The 15,621-nt window shown below is 44.1% G+C and overlaps 2 protein-coding genes across 3 annotated transcripts in view; both read left to right on the top strand.

The window, feature by feature from the left end:
* The window catches only part of LOC133553015 (estrogen-related receptor gamma-like), a 52,545-nt gene extending 51,028 nt beyond the window's left edge, over window positions 1-1,517 (top strand). For both annotated transcript variants that reach the window (XM_061900745.1, XM_061900746.1), the window contains one exon: window positions 1-1,517. In XM_061900745.1, the coding sequence (XP_061756729.1) occupies window positions 1-245 (245 nt within the window). In that variant the 3' untranslated portion in view covers window positions 246-1,517.
* The window catches only part of si:ch211-57i17.5 (usherin), a 20,175-nt gene continuing 6,005 nt past the window's right edge, over window positions 1,452-15,621 (top strand). Inside the window, exons 1-4 of the mRNA XM_061900750.1 lie at window positions 1,452-1,682; window positions 12,907-13,007; window positions 13,395-13,537; window positions 13,608-13,712. Coding sequence (XP_061756734.1) covers window positions 1,456-1,682; window positions 12,907-13,007; window positions 13,395-13,537; window positions 13,608-13,712 — 576 coding nt within the window. The 5' untranslated portion in view covers window positions 1,452-1,455. The remainder of the gene's footprint in view (window positions 1,683-12,906; window positions 13,008-13,394; window positions 13,538-13,607; window positions 13,713-15,621) is intronic.

The raw sequence follows: 15,621 nt of genomic DNA on the forward strand, positions 1-15,621 counted from the left end.
ACTCTGTGCACATTGAGGACACGGACGCGGTCCAGAGACTCCAGGACGTCCTCCATGGGGCCCTGCAGGAGTACGAGGCCACCCGGCACCCGCAGGACCCTCAACGGGCGGGCAAACTGATCATGAGCCTCCCTCTCCTGCGCCAGACGGCCGCTCGCGCCGTGCAGCACTTCTGCGGCGTCAAACAAGATGGCCGCGTGCCCATGCACAAACTTTTCCTGGAACTGCTGGAGGCCAAAGCCTGAGGGAAGTCTCGGCTTTGACTTCATTGGTTTTTATGTTTGATGCAACAGGAAGTTGGTGAGGCTGCAGCCATGTTTGCGGTGAGTCGCCTTCTAGTGGACAGTGACAGAAAAACAGCCTTCGAGGGATACATGCCAAACAAAGAAGCGTCTTTTCCGATACTTGAAGACCCTTGTGGACCATCTTGTCCTTCTGGAAGTCTCCTCAGATGCATTCTCTACTTGTTCCTTGCGGAGTAAAGCTAAAATATCTCCTTCCTTCAGGAAACCAGCAAACGTAATCAGCGAGGACATTTTCAGGGAAAGAAACATGATATTTATTTAAAAAATGTGTATCTACTTACGAAGGCTGGAATCAAATTTTTCATGTGATTTTCTTTTTAAAATATATAAACTTATCAGCACTAATAGTGTCTCATCTAAATGGACTTAAAGATCCAAACAAACATACAATCGATAATTAATTATATCATAATATTTATGCCTTTTGTAGGCTTTCATACAAAAAGCACAATGCTAGAATTAGTAAAAAAAAAAATTGCTTTAAAAAAGAAAGAAATAATTGCTTGAAAAATGAAAAAAATATATAATTTATTTGGTTGTATAAGTAACCATAAACTTGGATTATTTATTTGGCAAATTATTAAAAAAAACATATGTTTTTTAAATGATAAAAATAACAAATTACTTATAGAAAATAAATGGAAGAAATATATACCTTAACTGTTTTTTTAAAAATCCTAATAATTATCGATACTATTATACCAATAAAAATAAAAGGTGATACTGTAACAGAAAATAAGAAAAAAAGGAAAAAAAACTATTGGATAAAATATGTAGAAGAAAAAGCCCAAACAAAACAAAACCACTAATTGCTTTCAATTTCTGTATTTCGATGCATTTGTCCGCCATGTTTATGGACAGAGGGACATCTGTTTGCTTGCAAACAACTCAAATGCAATATAGCGCTTACTTTTTTGTACAATATCTTACTAAATTCCCAGCGGGAAAACATGGACCTCCGTGTGTGAACGACTTGTAGCCGCAATGAAAAGTGGTGTCAAACGTTTGGTTGTTTTTTTGCTCGTGTGTCTGCTCTTAGTGTGCTTTGTGTGCAGAACCACGGGAGAAAGGACTCATATAATGTGCTCATACATAATTAGATGCAAAATAATGCTCAAGATTTTGATGCTATGCACTGAATTTTTACGCCATGTCTGAAGTGTTTGTTTCTCAGGTGCAGATTTGGGCAGCAATAAAGAAGCATCCCCTCCACCCAATGTGTCTTCTTTTCACACTACAGGAAGGTGCTGTACACATTGAGTCGTCTTACCAAACTTACAAAGCCCACTCTCTGTTTCACCGCCTCACTTTCAGCTGGCTAGCTGCTCGTCCTGGTCCGAAGCTACTGCGCTCTGAAGGCAGCAAGAACCAGACCCGGTGAGAGAAAAAACATGAGTATGGCTTCCAGTTCTTCGTGCACCGTTCTCATGGATCGGTTGGCTCTACTAGAGGGCCGTGTCCGCCAGTTAGACGCGTAGCGAGCTGACTCGCCCAGTTTGTAGCATCCCTAAGCGGCCCACAAGCCACACTGAACCGATTCAGACGCATAATTGATTTAGCCCTTTAGCTCATACTACACCCCACTCTACCGGCCAACACACCTTAGTCATAGGGGACTCCATCACCCGGAACATACAGCTTAGTAAACCAGCCATAATTAAGTGTATTCCCGAGGCCTCAGCACCCGACATTGAAACTAGTCTTAGGGAAGTGAATCTCAACAGGCCTAGTAAACACGTAGAGACAGGCTAATCGCACCACTAGCTACTTAAACATAGTTGACACTAGGATGAGACAGTCAGGGATTACAAAGAGGAACATGGCTAAGACTTGTAATCTCGCTAGAAAGATGTTAAGACATCAAGTACTTGTCTCTGGCACCCTGCCTGCGAGAGGAAATGATGAGAAGTATAGCAGATGAGTCTCAACAAGTGGGTGGCTAGTCTTTATAGAGAACAGTAAATAATTTGGCCCTTTTTCTGGGGCAAACTGAGCTTGCTTTGGAGAGACGGCCTTTTCCGATAACTTTGAAGGTGTCATCATTCTTTTTAGAAACATAGATCACTGTTGGAGTCACACTTGACTAACTGCATGAGAGCAAGCTCGGACACAGACAATTACAGTGTCTATTAGTCCGGGTGAGGAGTCAGTTAAACTGGAACTAACCAGCGCCAGGCACGTAGAATAATACAGAACACACATAATGTTTTTTCTGTAGTGACTGTGCCAAAGGTGAACATGCATTCTACTGAGGTGGCAAATTATGACGCGTTAAATCTATCGCAGCATCAAACAAGTAATGTCTAGATCCCCACCATATCAATTCCTAGATGTGATCAAAATTATTTCAGGTGAACCATGCGAAATAGAAGTATTATTTATATCAGTACCATGGATACCATTAACAGAAACTGGAAACAAGGACACTTCATTAACAAATATTCCTTAAAACAGGCCACTACCTATAATACGGGCTTTTTAAACAGATCATTGTCTCCCAAAGTGCTATTAGTTAATTGGTTGGTAGATCTTTCTTGTCATTGCAGAAGTACAACAAAACTTTGTTTTCAGCACAAACCCATTCAAGATCAGAAAACAAACAGTGTACAGGGTTACAGAACAAGAACGCTGATGGGTTACCATGAGGCGCCCCTTAAAAGATGGGAAAAAGGTAAACGCTGGGGAAGGATGAGTAAAAAATAAAATCTAGAGTGGGCTCCTAAGGGGGCCCAATCAGTCAAAAACCTTCATAGCAAAGCACATATACAAAAGTTAAGACAAGACAAAAAAGAAAGCAGGAGAGATAAGGGAGAGTAAAGGGGAGGGTCCGGCCTCAATGAGTGCCAGAGGAAAAAAAAGAGTGCACGAGGCTAATGAGGTCATTAGAAACAACAATCTTAACGTCATTGGTCTCAGTTAGACCTGGCTAAAACCAGATTAATTGTTTCCAGTTAATGAGGCATCTCCTGTTAACTACACAAGTGCACATATTGCCCATCCCCTTAAAAGGGGTGGAGGGGTCGCACTAATATCCAATGAAAACCTTAACCTTAGCCCTAACCTAAGTAATATATATAAAACATTTGAGATGCTTATAATGAGATCTGTTACACTGCTACCTCTCTATCTGGCTGTTCTCTATCGCCCCCCGTGAGCCCTATTCGGACTTTATCAGTGAATTTTCAGAGACGATCACTGATCCAGTGATGCACGCAGATAATATAATTATAATGGGGGATTTTAATATCCAAATGAATACCCGGTTGGACCGTCAGTGCGTGGCACTCTAGACTATAATTGATAGCTCTGGTGTTACACCAATAATACATGACAGCCCCGCATCACAACGGTGATACAATAGATCCAGTCCGTGTCTGGGGGGTCACCAGCTCCAAAGTAATAGTACTCATGTACACTAACGTAATGTACGATCACTACCTTTATAAAATTTGAAGTTTTGACTCATTGCCACAAAGCTACTGATAACCACTGCTTTAGCAGCCGCAACAATAATGCTGTCACAACTACGACTCTTGCTGGCCTACTGCCTTCGTAATGGCATCATTCCCAAATGTTGAGAGCTCTATCAATAACCTTACTAACAGCTTTAACAATGCTATGCGCAACGCCATTGATAGTATAGCACTGATGTCAAAGGCCCCCAGAAGGCGTAGCCCCTGGTTCACAGAAACCAGAGCTATTAAACGTTCATGTAGAAAGTTGAAACGCAAATGGCGTGCGACTAAATTTGAGGTATTCCATCAAGCATGGAGTGATAGTTTAATAACTTATAAATACACTCTTACCTTAACTAAAACTAATTACTACTCAAATCTCATTTGCCTCAATAAAAACGATACGAAATATTTGTTTAATTCGGTAGCATCGCTAAACCAACAAGGGACGTCTCCCAGTAGCTCCACCCACTCGGCTGATGACTTAATGCTGTTATTTACCACGAACATGTAACTCATTAGAAAGGAGATTGAAAATAACGTGTCCTAGCTCCAACTGGGTTCTATTAACGCAAATACGAATGTCTGTATGAGGATTATTGAGCTCCAAAATAATCTCTCTCTCTTTTTGAAGAAATAACATTAACCCACTTCCTGGGGAATTTATAAAGGAGCTGTTTGTAATATTAGGACCATCAGTGTTAAATATTATTAACTTATCACTTTTTTGTGGCACTGTTCTCTTAGTGTTAAAAAAAGTGGTTATTCATCCTCTCCTTAAAAGAACTAACCTCGATCCTGACCTCATGGTAAACTACCGACCGGTGTCTCACCTTCCCTTTATATTTAAAATCCTCCAAAAAATTGTTGCAGAGCTGCTATATGAACACTTAGCGTCTAACAATCTTTGTGAACCCTTTCAGTCCGGTTTCAGGGCAAATCCTTATATGAAGGCAGCCCTCACATAAATGACTAATGATCTATAGCTAACTATCCATGTTGCTGCGTCTCGATCTTAGCCCTGCTTTTGATACCGTCAATCATAACATTCTATTAGAACGTGTTGAAACACGTATTGGTGTGTCAGACTTTAACTTTTAACTCCTATCTTACTGACAGGATTCAGTGCATCTCCCATAACAATGTGACTTTGGACTATGTTAAGGTAACATGCGGAGTTCCACAGGGTTTAGTTCTTGGCCCTGCACTCTTCAGCATCTACATGCTGCTGCTAGGTGACATCATACGCAAATACGGTGTTAGCTTTCCCTGTTATGCTGATGACACCCAACTCTACATGCCCCTAAAGCTGACCAACACACCGGATTGTAGTCAACTGGATGTGTGTTTTAATGAAATTAAACAAGGTTCAAGGTTTCTTTAATGGTAACCGGAGTTAAAATAGTAGTGCAGACATATGTAATAAACAATGGATGTCCAGCAACTTTTTGCATCTTAACGCTAAGAAAACTGAAATCCTGATTATCGGTCCTGCTAGACACCGACACTTATTTAATAATAAATAATACACTGTAACATTTGACAACCAAACAATTACACAAGGCGACTCGGTAAAAAACCTGGGTATTATCTTCGACCCAACTCTCTCGGTAGAGTCACATATTAGGAGTGTTACTAAAACAGACTTCTTTCATCTCCAGGACATCGATATAATTCTTCCCGTTTTGTCTACCAGCGATGCTGGGTTTATTACGTCTCGTCTCGATTACTGTAACGTATTATATTTTGGTCTCCCTATGTCTGGCATTAAAAGATTGCAGTTGGTAGGGACGGCGTGGCGCAGTGGGGAGAGTGGCCGTGCGCAACCCGAGCGTCCCTGGTTCAATTCCCACCTAGTACCAACCTCGACACGTCCGTTGTGTCCTGAGCAAAACACTTCACCCTTGCTCCTGATGGGTGCTGGTTGGCGCCTTGCATGGCAGCTCCCTCCATCAGTGTGTGTGTGTGAATGGGTAAATGTGGAAGTAGTGTCAAAGCGTTTTGAGTACCTTGAAGGTAGAAAAGCGCTATACAAGTACAACCCATTTATTTATTTACAAAATGTGGCGGATAGACAGTTTGATCATATTACGCCTATACTGGCTCACCTGCACTGGCTTCCTGTGCACTTAAGATGCAACTTTAAGGTTTTACTACTTACGTATATAATACTAAACGGTCTAGCTCCATCCTATCTGGCGGATTGTATTGCACCCTACATTCCGTCCACAAATCTACGTTCAAAGAAATCTGGCTTATTAGTGATTCCCGGAGCCCAAAGAAAGTTTGCCAGCTTTAGAGCGTTTTCTATTGGGGCTCCAATGCCTTACCGGTAACAGTTAGAGATGCTACTTCACTAGAAGCATTTAAGTACCATCTTAAAACTCATTTATACACCATAGCCTTTAAATAGACCCCTTTTAGACTTAGTGGCCTAGTGCAGTGGTTCTCAACCTTTTTTCAGTGATATACCCCTTGTGAACATGTTTTTAATTCAAGTAAACCCTAATCAGAGCAAAACATTTTTGGTTGAAAAAAGAGACAAAGAAGTAAAATACATCAGTTTCTGGTTTATCAAATTGTATAACAGTGCAAAATATTGTTCATTTGTAGTGGTCTTTCTTGAACTATTTGGAAAAAAAGATATAAAAATAACAAAAAAAACTTGTTGAAAAATAAACAAGTGATTCAATTATAAATAAAGATTTCTACACATAGAATAAATCATCAACTTAAAGTGCCCTCTTTGATAATTGTAATAGAATCCATCTGAATTCATCAACTTAATTCCAAACATTTCTTCCAAAGAAAAAAAAGAAATCTTTAACATCAATATTTATGGAACATGTCCATGTCCTCTCTGAGCTGCCACCTCAACGTGGTAGAAGAGTTTGCGTGTCCCAATGATCCTAGTAGCTATGTTGTTCAGGAGTTTCTATGCCCTTTGGTAGGGTCTCCCAAGGCAAACTGGTCCTAGGTGAGGGATCAGACAAAGAGCAGTTCGAAGACCTCTATGACTAGCACAAGAAAAGGACTCAGATTTCCCTTGCCTGGACGCGGGTCACCGGGGCCCCCCTCTAGAGCCAGGCCCGGAGGTGGGGCATGATGGCGAGCGCCTGGTGGCCAGGCCTGTCCCCGTGGGGCCCGGCCGGGCTCAGCCCGAAGAGGCAACATGGGTCCCCCCTCCAATGAGCTCACAACCCATAGCAGGGGCCATAGAGGTCGGGTGCATTGTGAGCTGGGCGGCAGTCGAAGGCAGGGCACTTGGCGGTCCGATCCTCGGCTACAAAAGCTAGCTCTTGGGACGTGGAGTGTCACCTCACTGGGGGGTAAGGAGCCTGAGCTAATGCGCGAGGTAGAGAAGTTCCGGCTGGATATAGTCTGACTCACCTCGACGCACAGCAAGGGCTCTGGAACCAGTTCTCTCGAGAGGGACAGGACTCTCTTCCACTCTGGCGTTGCACGCAGTGAGAGATGACGAGCTGGGGTAGCAATTCTTGTTGCCCCCCGGCTCAAAGCCTGTACGTTGGAGTTCAACCCAGTGGACGAGAGGGTAGCCTCCCTCCGCCTTCAGGTGGGGGGACGGGTCCTGACTGTTGTTTGTGCCTACGCACAGTTCAGAGTAACAATCCTTTTTGGATACACTCGAAAGAGTACTGGGAAGTTCTCACCTGGGTGATTCCCTTGTCCTACTGGGGGACGTCAACGCTCATGTTGACAACGACAGTGAAACCTGGAGAGGCGTGATTGGGAAGAATGGCTGCCCGGATCTGAACCTTAGTGGTGTTTTGTTATTGGACTTTTGTGCTCTTCACAGATTGTCCATAATAAACACCATGTTCAAACATAAGGGTGTCCATATGTGCACTTGGCACCACGACACCCTAGGCCGCAGTTCCATGATCGACTTTGTAGTTGTGTCATCGGATTTGCGGCCTCATGTTTTGGACACTCGGGTGAAGAGTGGGGCGTAGCGTTCAACCGATCACCACCTGGTGGTGAGTTGGCTACGATGGTAGGGAAGGATGCCGGACAGACCTGGCAGGCCCAAACGCATTGTGAGGGTTTGCTGGGAACGTCTGGCAGAGTCTCCTGTCATAGAGAGTTTCAATTCCCACCTCCGGAAAAACTTTGAACATGTCACGAGGGAGGTGCTGGACATTGAGTCCGAGTGGACCATGTTCCGCACCTCTATTGTCAAGGCGGCTGACTGGAGCTGTGGCCGCAAGGTAGTTGGTGCCTGTCGTGGCGGTAATCCTCAAACTCGTTGGTGGACACCAGCGGTGAAGGATGCCGTCAAATTTAAGAAGGAGTCCTATCGGCCTCTTTTGGCTCATAGGACTCCGGAGGCAGTGGATGGGTACCGACAAGCCAAGCGGTGTGCAGCTTAAGCGGTTGTGGAGGAAAAAACTCGGACATGGGAGGAGTTTGGAGAAGCCATGGAAAACGACTTCCGAAATGCTTCGAAGCGATTCTGGACCACCATCCGCCGCCTTAGGAAGGGGCAGCAGTGCACTGTCAACACCGTGTATGGTGCAGATGATGTTCTGCTGAACGTGACTGCAAATGTTGTGGATTGGTGGAAGGAATACTTCGAAGACCTTCTCAATCCCACCAACACGTTCCTATGTGGAAGCAGGGCCTGGGGAATCTGTGGTGGACTCTCCTATTTCTGGGGCTGAGGTTGCTGAAGTAGTTAAAAAGCTCCTCGGTGGCAAAACCCTGGGGGTGGATGAGATCCGCCCGGAGTTCCTTAAGGCTCTGGATGCTGTGGGGCTGTCTTGGTTGACAAGACTCTGCAGCATCGAGTGGACATCGGGGGCGGTACCTCTGGATTGGCAGACCGGGGTGGTTGTCCCTCTCTTTAAGAAGGAGGACCGGAGGGTGTGTTCCAACTATCGTGGGATCACACTCCTCAGCCTTCCTGGTAAGGTCTATTCAGGTGTACTGGAGAGGAGGCTACACCGGATAGTCGAACCTCGGATTCAGGAGGAACAGTGTGGTTTTCGTCCTGGTCGTGGAACTGTGGACCAGCTCTATACTCTTGGCAGGGTCCTTGAGGGTGCATGGGAGTTTGCCCAACCAGTCTACATGTGCTTTGTGGACTTTGAGAAGGCATTCGACCGTGTCCCCCGGGAAGTCCTGTGGGCAGTGCTCAAAAAGTATGGGTCTGATTGGGGTGGTTCGCTCCCTGTACGATCAGTGTCAGAGCTTGGTCCGCATTGCTGGCAGTAAGTCGGGCACGTTTCCAGTGAGGGTTGTACTCCGCCAAGGCTGCCCTTTGTCACCGATTCTGTTCATAACTTTTATGGACAGAATTTCTAGGCGCAGTCAAGGCGTTGAGGGGTTCTGGTTTGGTGGCCGCGGGATTAGGTCTCTGCTTTTTGCAGATGATGTGGTCCTGATGGCTTCATCTGGCCGGGATCTTCAGCTCTCACTGGATCGGTTTGCAGCCGAGTGTGAAGCGACCGGAATGAGAATCAGCAACTCCAAGTCCCAGTCCATGGTTCTCGCCCGGAAAAGGGTGAAGGGCCATCTCCGCGTTGGGGAGGAGACCCTGCCCGAAGTGGAGGAGTCTAAGTACCTCAAAGTCTTGTTCACGAGTGAGGGAAGAGTGGATCGTTAGATCGACAGGTGGATCGGTGCGGCGCGTTCAGTGATGCGGACATTGTATCGATCCGTTGTGGTGAAGAAGGAGCTGAGCCGGAAGGCAAAGCTCTCAATTTACCGTTCGATCTACGTTCCCATCCTCACCCATGGTCATGAACTTTGGGTCATGACCGAAAGGACAAGATCACGGGTACAAGCGGCCGAAATGGGTTTCCTCCGCCGGGTGGCGGGGCTCTCCCTTAGAGATAGGGTGAGAAGCTCTGCCATCCGGAAGGAGCTCAAAGTAAAGCCACTGCTCCTCCACATCGAGAGGAGCCAGATGAGGTGGTTCGGGCATCTGGTCAGGATGCTACCCGAACGCCTCCCTAGGGAGGTGTTTAGGGCACGTCCAACCGGTAGGAGGCCACGGGGAAGACCGTTGGGAAGACTATGTCTCCCGGCTGGCCTGGGAACGCCTCGGGATCCCCCGGGAAGAGCCGGACGAAGTGGCTGGGGAGAGGAAAGTCTAGGCTTCCCTGCTTAGGCTGCTGCCCCCGCGACCCGACCTCGGATAAGCGGAAGAAAATGGATGGATGGATGGACGGATGGATGTCCATAAAAAATCTAGCTGTCCACACTGAACATTGCATTGTTGCGTTTCTTTTCACGGTTTGAACTTACATTCATATTTTGTTGAATTATTATTCAATAAATATATTTATAAAGGATTTTTGAATTGTTGCTATTTTTAGAATATTTAAAAAAAATCTCACATACCCCTTGGCATACCTTCAAGTGAGAACCACTGGCCTAGTGGTTAGAGTGTCCGTCCTGAGATTGGTAGGTTGTGAGTTCAAACCTCGGTCGAGTCATACCAAAGACTATAAAAATGGGACCCATTAACTTCCTGCGTGGAACTCAGCATCAAGGGTTGGAATTGGGGGTTAAATCACCACAAATGATTCCCGGGTGCGACACCGCCTCTGCCCACTTCTCTCCTCACCTCTCAGGGTGTGAACAAGGGGATGGGTCAAAGGCAGAGGACAAATTTCACCACACCTAGTGTGCGTGTGACAATCATTGGTACTTTAACTTAACTTAACTCTCTTTTCTGCTCTGGCAAACCCCCAACAACCCCCAGCCCCCCCCCCCCCCCCCCCACCCCCACCCGCCCCACCACCCCCCTGATACTAGCTGTTGCAAATCGGAACCCGGGATGGACCAATCCTCTTTGCATCAGTTGGTGACTGGTCTGCTCTACTGACATGTCTACATGCAAGAGGTGCTGGCCTCACTATGAACTGGACTCTCTCGTTATTAACTGTATCCACTTGGCATCCATTGCACCGGTCACCCACGGGCATCCCCACATTTGTGGTGCCCTACAAGATTTCTAGTTGTCCCCATTAGGTTGAGTTTTTTTTCTTGCCCTGATGTGGGATGTGAGCTGAGGATGTAGTCATGGCTTGTGCAGCATGAGACATTTGTGATTAAGGGCTATATAAGTGAACTTTGATTGATTTAATAAATGTGACTAGTTTATTATTGTAAAAGTACATTTAGTTTAATCTTTTTTTGTATTTCATTGTTTCATGAGTAATGAAAATATCCCAATGATACTGTCAATGTTATGATGTTGACTGGCATCTGGTAGCGCTGTAATACTATTAGTTGGCCATACGCGACTAGCGACGCTTGGTGGTCACATAGTGTTATTGCAGTAATAACACTAAACAGGTCGCAGTTAGGACTTCATGAACACTTTATAACTGTCGATTGAAGCAACAGATTGCAACAACATATCCAATGCAGCTTGTTGGAATTTATCTATTAGCATTGTTAGCATTCTCCTTTCATTGGGATAATACTGCCCAAAATCAGTACAACAAGCAAACAAACTGTTCCTGAATGACAGAACAGAGTTTAGTCCATGTAAAACTTCTGTTGGTTTTTCCCCCCAATAATTATGCATTATTATTTAGTGTTAGCTTACTAACAATATTTTGTTGTTTTATCCCATTACTTTCTAATGTTTTTTGTTGTTTTTTTTAAAGAAAAAAAGTTTTATGTCAATATAGCATTACATGTGGTTTTGATACAAAATAATCAATCAATCAATCAATGTTTATTTATACAGCCTTAAATCACAAGTGTCTCAAAGGGCTGCACAAACCTCAACGGCATCCTCGGTACAAAGCCCACATAAGTGCAAGGAAAAACTCACCCCAGTAGAACGTCGGTAAAAGTGGCTATGAGAAACCTTGGGGCGGACCGCATATGTGGGCAAACCCCCAATCCCCCAGAACCCCCCTCCATGTAGGGGAGACCGAAAGCCAAGGATGTCGAGCGGGTGTAACATGATATTGTGAAAGTCCAGTCCATGGTGGATCCAACATAACGGTGAGAGTCTAGTCCATAGTGTATCCAATACTGTATAGTAGCGCGAGTCCTGTCCATAGTGGAGCCAGCAGGAGACCATCCCAAGCGGAGACGGATCAGCAGCCCAGAGATGTCTCCAAGCGATGCACAGGTGAGCGGTCCATCCTGGTTCCCGACTCTGGACAGCCAGTACTTCTTTCATGGCCAACGGACGTGTGTTTAAAGGCTGGAGTATACAAATGAGTTTTAAGATGAGACCTAAATGCTTCTACTGAGGTAGCATCTCGAACTGTTGGGCATTCCAGAGTACTGAAACCCGAATAGAAAACGCTCTATAGCCCGCAGACTTTTTTTGGGCTCTAGGAATCACTAATAAGCTAGAGTTCTTCGAACGCAGATTTCTTGCCGGGACATATGGTACAATACTATCGGCAAGACAGGATGGATTTAGACCGTGTAGTATTTTATACGTAAGTAGTAAAACCTTAAAGTCACATTTTACGTGAACAGGCGTAATATGATCAAACTTTCTTGTTCTTGACAAAAGTCTAGCAGCCGCATTTTGTATCAACTGTAATCTTTTAATGCTAGACATAGGGAGACCCGAAAGTAATATGTAACAGTAATCGAGACGAGACGTAACAAACGCATGAATAATGATCTCAGCGTCGCTAGTGGACAAAATGGCACTGGGCCGCGTAACTAGTATATTAATCAATATTAATCCAAAATCTATACATCTAATCAGATAGATACATCTGTACAATATATCATTCCAAATCAAAGTATAATGCAGTTTGTATAATATATATATATATATATATATATATATATATATATATATATATATATATATATACACATACATACATACATACATACACCTGTAAGAACGTATCAGCTTTTAATGTCACAATTTTCCAGGACTAATTAGGCCACACCTAAATAGGAGACAAAAATATACTAAAAGTTATGTACACACACACACACACGCACGCACGCACGACATTGGTAACACCACGCCTACGCAGGTAAGCTGACACTTGTTACCATGGCGACACCTTGCCACAAGCCAAGGCTGACTTGTAGGAGTCCGATAAGACAAGAGGAAATGTAACATAGAACTACAGTGAATAGTAATTATAGGATATTTTGTGTGTTTCCATTGCAAATGGAAGCCATCAATGCCAAGCTGGTCTTGGTCCTTCCGATCCATGCATGACCTTTGACGGGGCCTCCAGTGCCCCCGCCAATGACCCAAAGATGGACATCCACGCGGGTGAGTCCCCTTTTTAATATTTTCTTATCTTATTACAGCTGGGTGTGTGTATAGTCATTATTGAATTGTGTTTGACCACTAGGAGCAAGCATTTGTCCATATTACAGTGTTTCTTAAACCTTTTTCACCAAGTACAGACTCAGAAAAAAACGTCGCTTTCCTAGTACCACCATAATGACCCACGTTAAAATAAAGTAGCGTGGTAGGCCTAAGTATTCATTAAACATATTTACGTACTTTTTTGGCCCACACCTAGATGGAGCAGTTGCTCGATTAGCTTCTATGTGATGCATTTCTGACACCCAGTCAAAGATCCTCTTTATAACAGGAGCCTTATGCTAATAATCTACTGCCAAAAACAGTAGTTTACAAACTCCGCCCTTCCAGAAAGAGGCGGAGCGATGGGTGGCGAGCGAGCAGAAGAAGGCGAAGGGGAGGAGCCTGTTTATCAAGAGCTGTGGTTCATCGTGGTGATGGCGGCCATCGCACTGCTGCTGATGGGCATCGTCTTAGCTGTCGCTCTCCACAAGGTGAGCGACTAAGACACTTGAAATGATTAGATTTGCATAAACATCAGAAATGTTCCTGTTTAATCATCAGGCTTTGAACAAAACTCCCCTGACCCGAGAGAGACCCCCCTTAGTGGCCACGACCATGAAGAAACGAAACCCAATGGCCGTTTATCCAGCCAGCAACTCCATGTTGGTGAGCACAAATCCAATGTTTTGTATTAATATGTACAGTTTATATCTCTATCCAGCCATCCATTTTTCTACCGCTTGTCCCTTTTGGGGTTGCTGGAGCCTATTCCAGCTGCATTCGGGCGGAAGGCAGTGTACACTGTGGACAAGTCGCAACCTCATCACAGGGCAGTTTATATCTCACAGCTGCAATTTATTATTTATATAGAACTTATAAAGAATTTGGCTCAACATATACTGTATTTCCTTGAATTGCCGCCAGGGCGCTAATTAATTTATAACCTCTTCTCACTCCAGCACTTACCAAAGGTATGCAATACAAATTTGAGTGTGATGTAAGGATACCATCATGAAATGCACATTTAAAAAAAAAAAACACGTTATTTTGGTCTTACCTTTACTTATAAATGAAATCCATGCCAGTTCCTTCGGATCAAAAGCATCGATAACTTGTTTATAGAAGTCTTCCTTATCTTTCTTCAGTTTTAAAAGTCTCTCTGTCTCGATGGAGATCTTCCTTTATTACCTCCTGCTTCAATTGAAAGTCCAGTTTAGAAAACTGCTATCAGACCGCTGCTATCAGTTAGTTCGGCTCCTCAAGTGCGGAGGCGACGACAGAATTACCCTCGGATAACTCCCCCTCCCGTTCTGCTCCTTGATCACTTTATCCCACCTATGCCACCAAGAATCGTTTTTGTATAAATAATACACTGTGTATTTAGGACTGAAACATGCTTTATTTCAGCCCGGTTGTTTACATAGCCAGCGTAGGTGTTACATCCTAAAAGGTCTGTCGTGCACCCGCCGCGTCATATCCGTCCCAGCACAATTCACGTCACTTATTGTCACTTCATCTTTAGCCGAGTAGTCGCAAGAAGGATCACTAGCGCCCTCTACCACCAGGAGGCGGGAGTCATTTAATGACTCATATTTGACACACGTAGCTACGGTATTGTGACAGTCTCAACCCGTCGTCTTGCGGGTTCCCAGGACCACCAAGGAAGGACATTGCTTGAGCATTTTGACTTTGTTTATTTTTCAATAAAACTTCATTCCAGGTCGTTCTTCCGCTACTCCTCTCCGCTCGCTCGCCGACGCCGCCTCCTTGCCGCTATCGTGGGCCAGCATCCCCTGCCTGTCTGTCGGACCGTCGGCTCCACCTCTCCACAGCTATATTAATAAAACATAGCTGCTTGCTGTTCTTTTTAGTATACTGGTATTCAATAGCTTGGACCTTAAATCCTACTGAATAGCTCTTAATCTTCTTCCCTTTATGCGATTTCAAATTACCGGTATTGAAATCAGCCTCCTCCATTTTGAAAATGATGACAGGGAAAGTGTCACTCGTGACGTCACGAGATTGACCCGGCGGTAATACTAAGCATGCGCTAATTATTTTGCGAAGCAGCTTTGACCCGGCAGTAATTCAAGGCAGGCGCATACTATATGCCCGGCGGCAATTCAAGGAAATATGGTAAATAAATTGTTTTTTTTAAATATAAAAATAAATATGTGCATATCTGTACATATACATACATATACACATATGCAACCCCAAAAAGGACAAGCGGTAGGAAATGGATGGATGGATAGATGTATATATACATATGTATATATACACAAACATATGTATATGTTTATATATGTATATACATTTATATACATATGTATATATAGACATAAATACATATGTATATATACAGTATATATATATATATATATATATATATATATATATATATATATTAGAGATGCGCGGTTTGCGGTCTCATCTGCGGAGTATCCGCGCGGTCGGGCGGGTGACATGACGAATAAATAGATTTTAAATAGATTCGGGCAGGTGGCGGTTGAATCATTCGGAAATATTTAATATACATAGTTAGAGGATCGGCAACCTTTACCACTCAAAGAGC

This window comes from Nerophis ophidion, linkage group LG05 (assembly GCF_033978795.1).
Source record: "Nerophis ophidion isolate RoL-2023_Sa linkage group LG05, RoL_Noph_v1.0, whole genome shotgun sequence".
Classification (NCBI taxonomy): domain Eukaryota; kingdom Metazoa; phylum Chordata; class Actinopteri; order Syngnathiformes; family Syngnathidae; genus Nerophis; species Nerophis ophidion.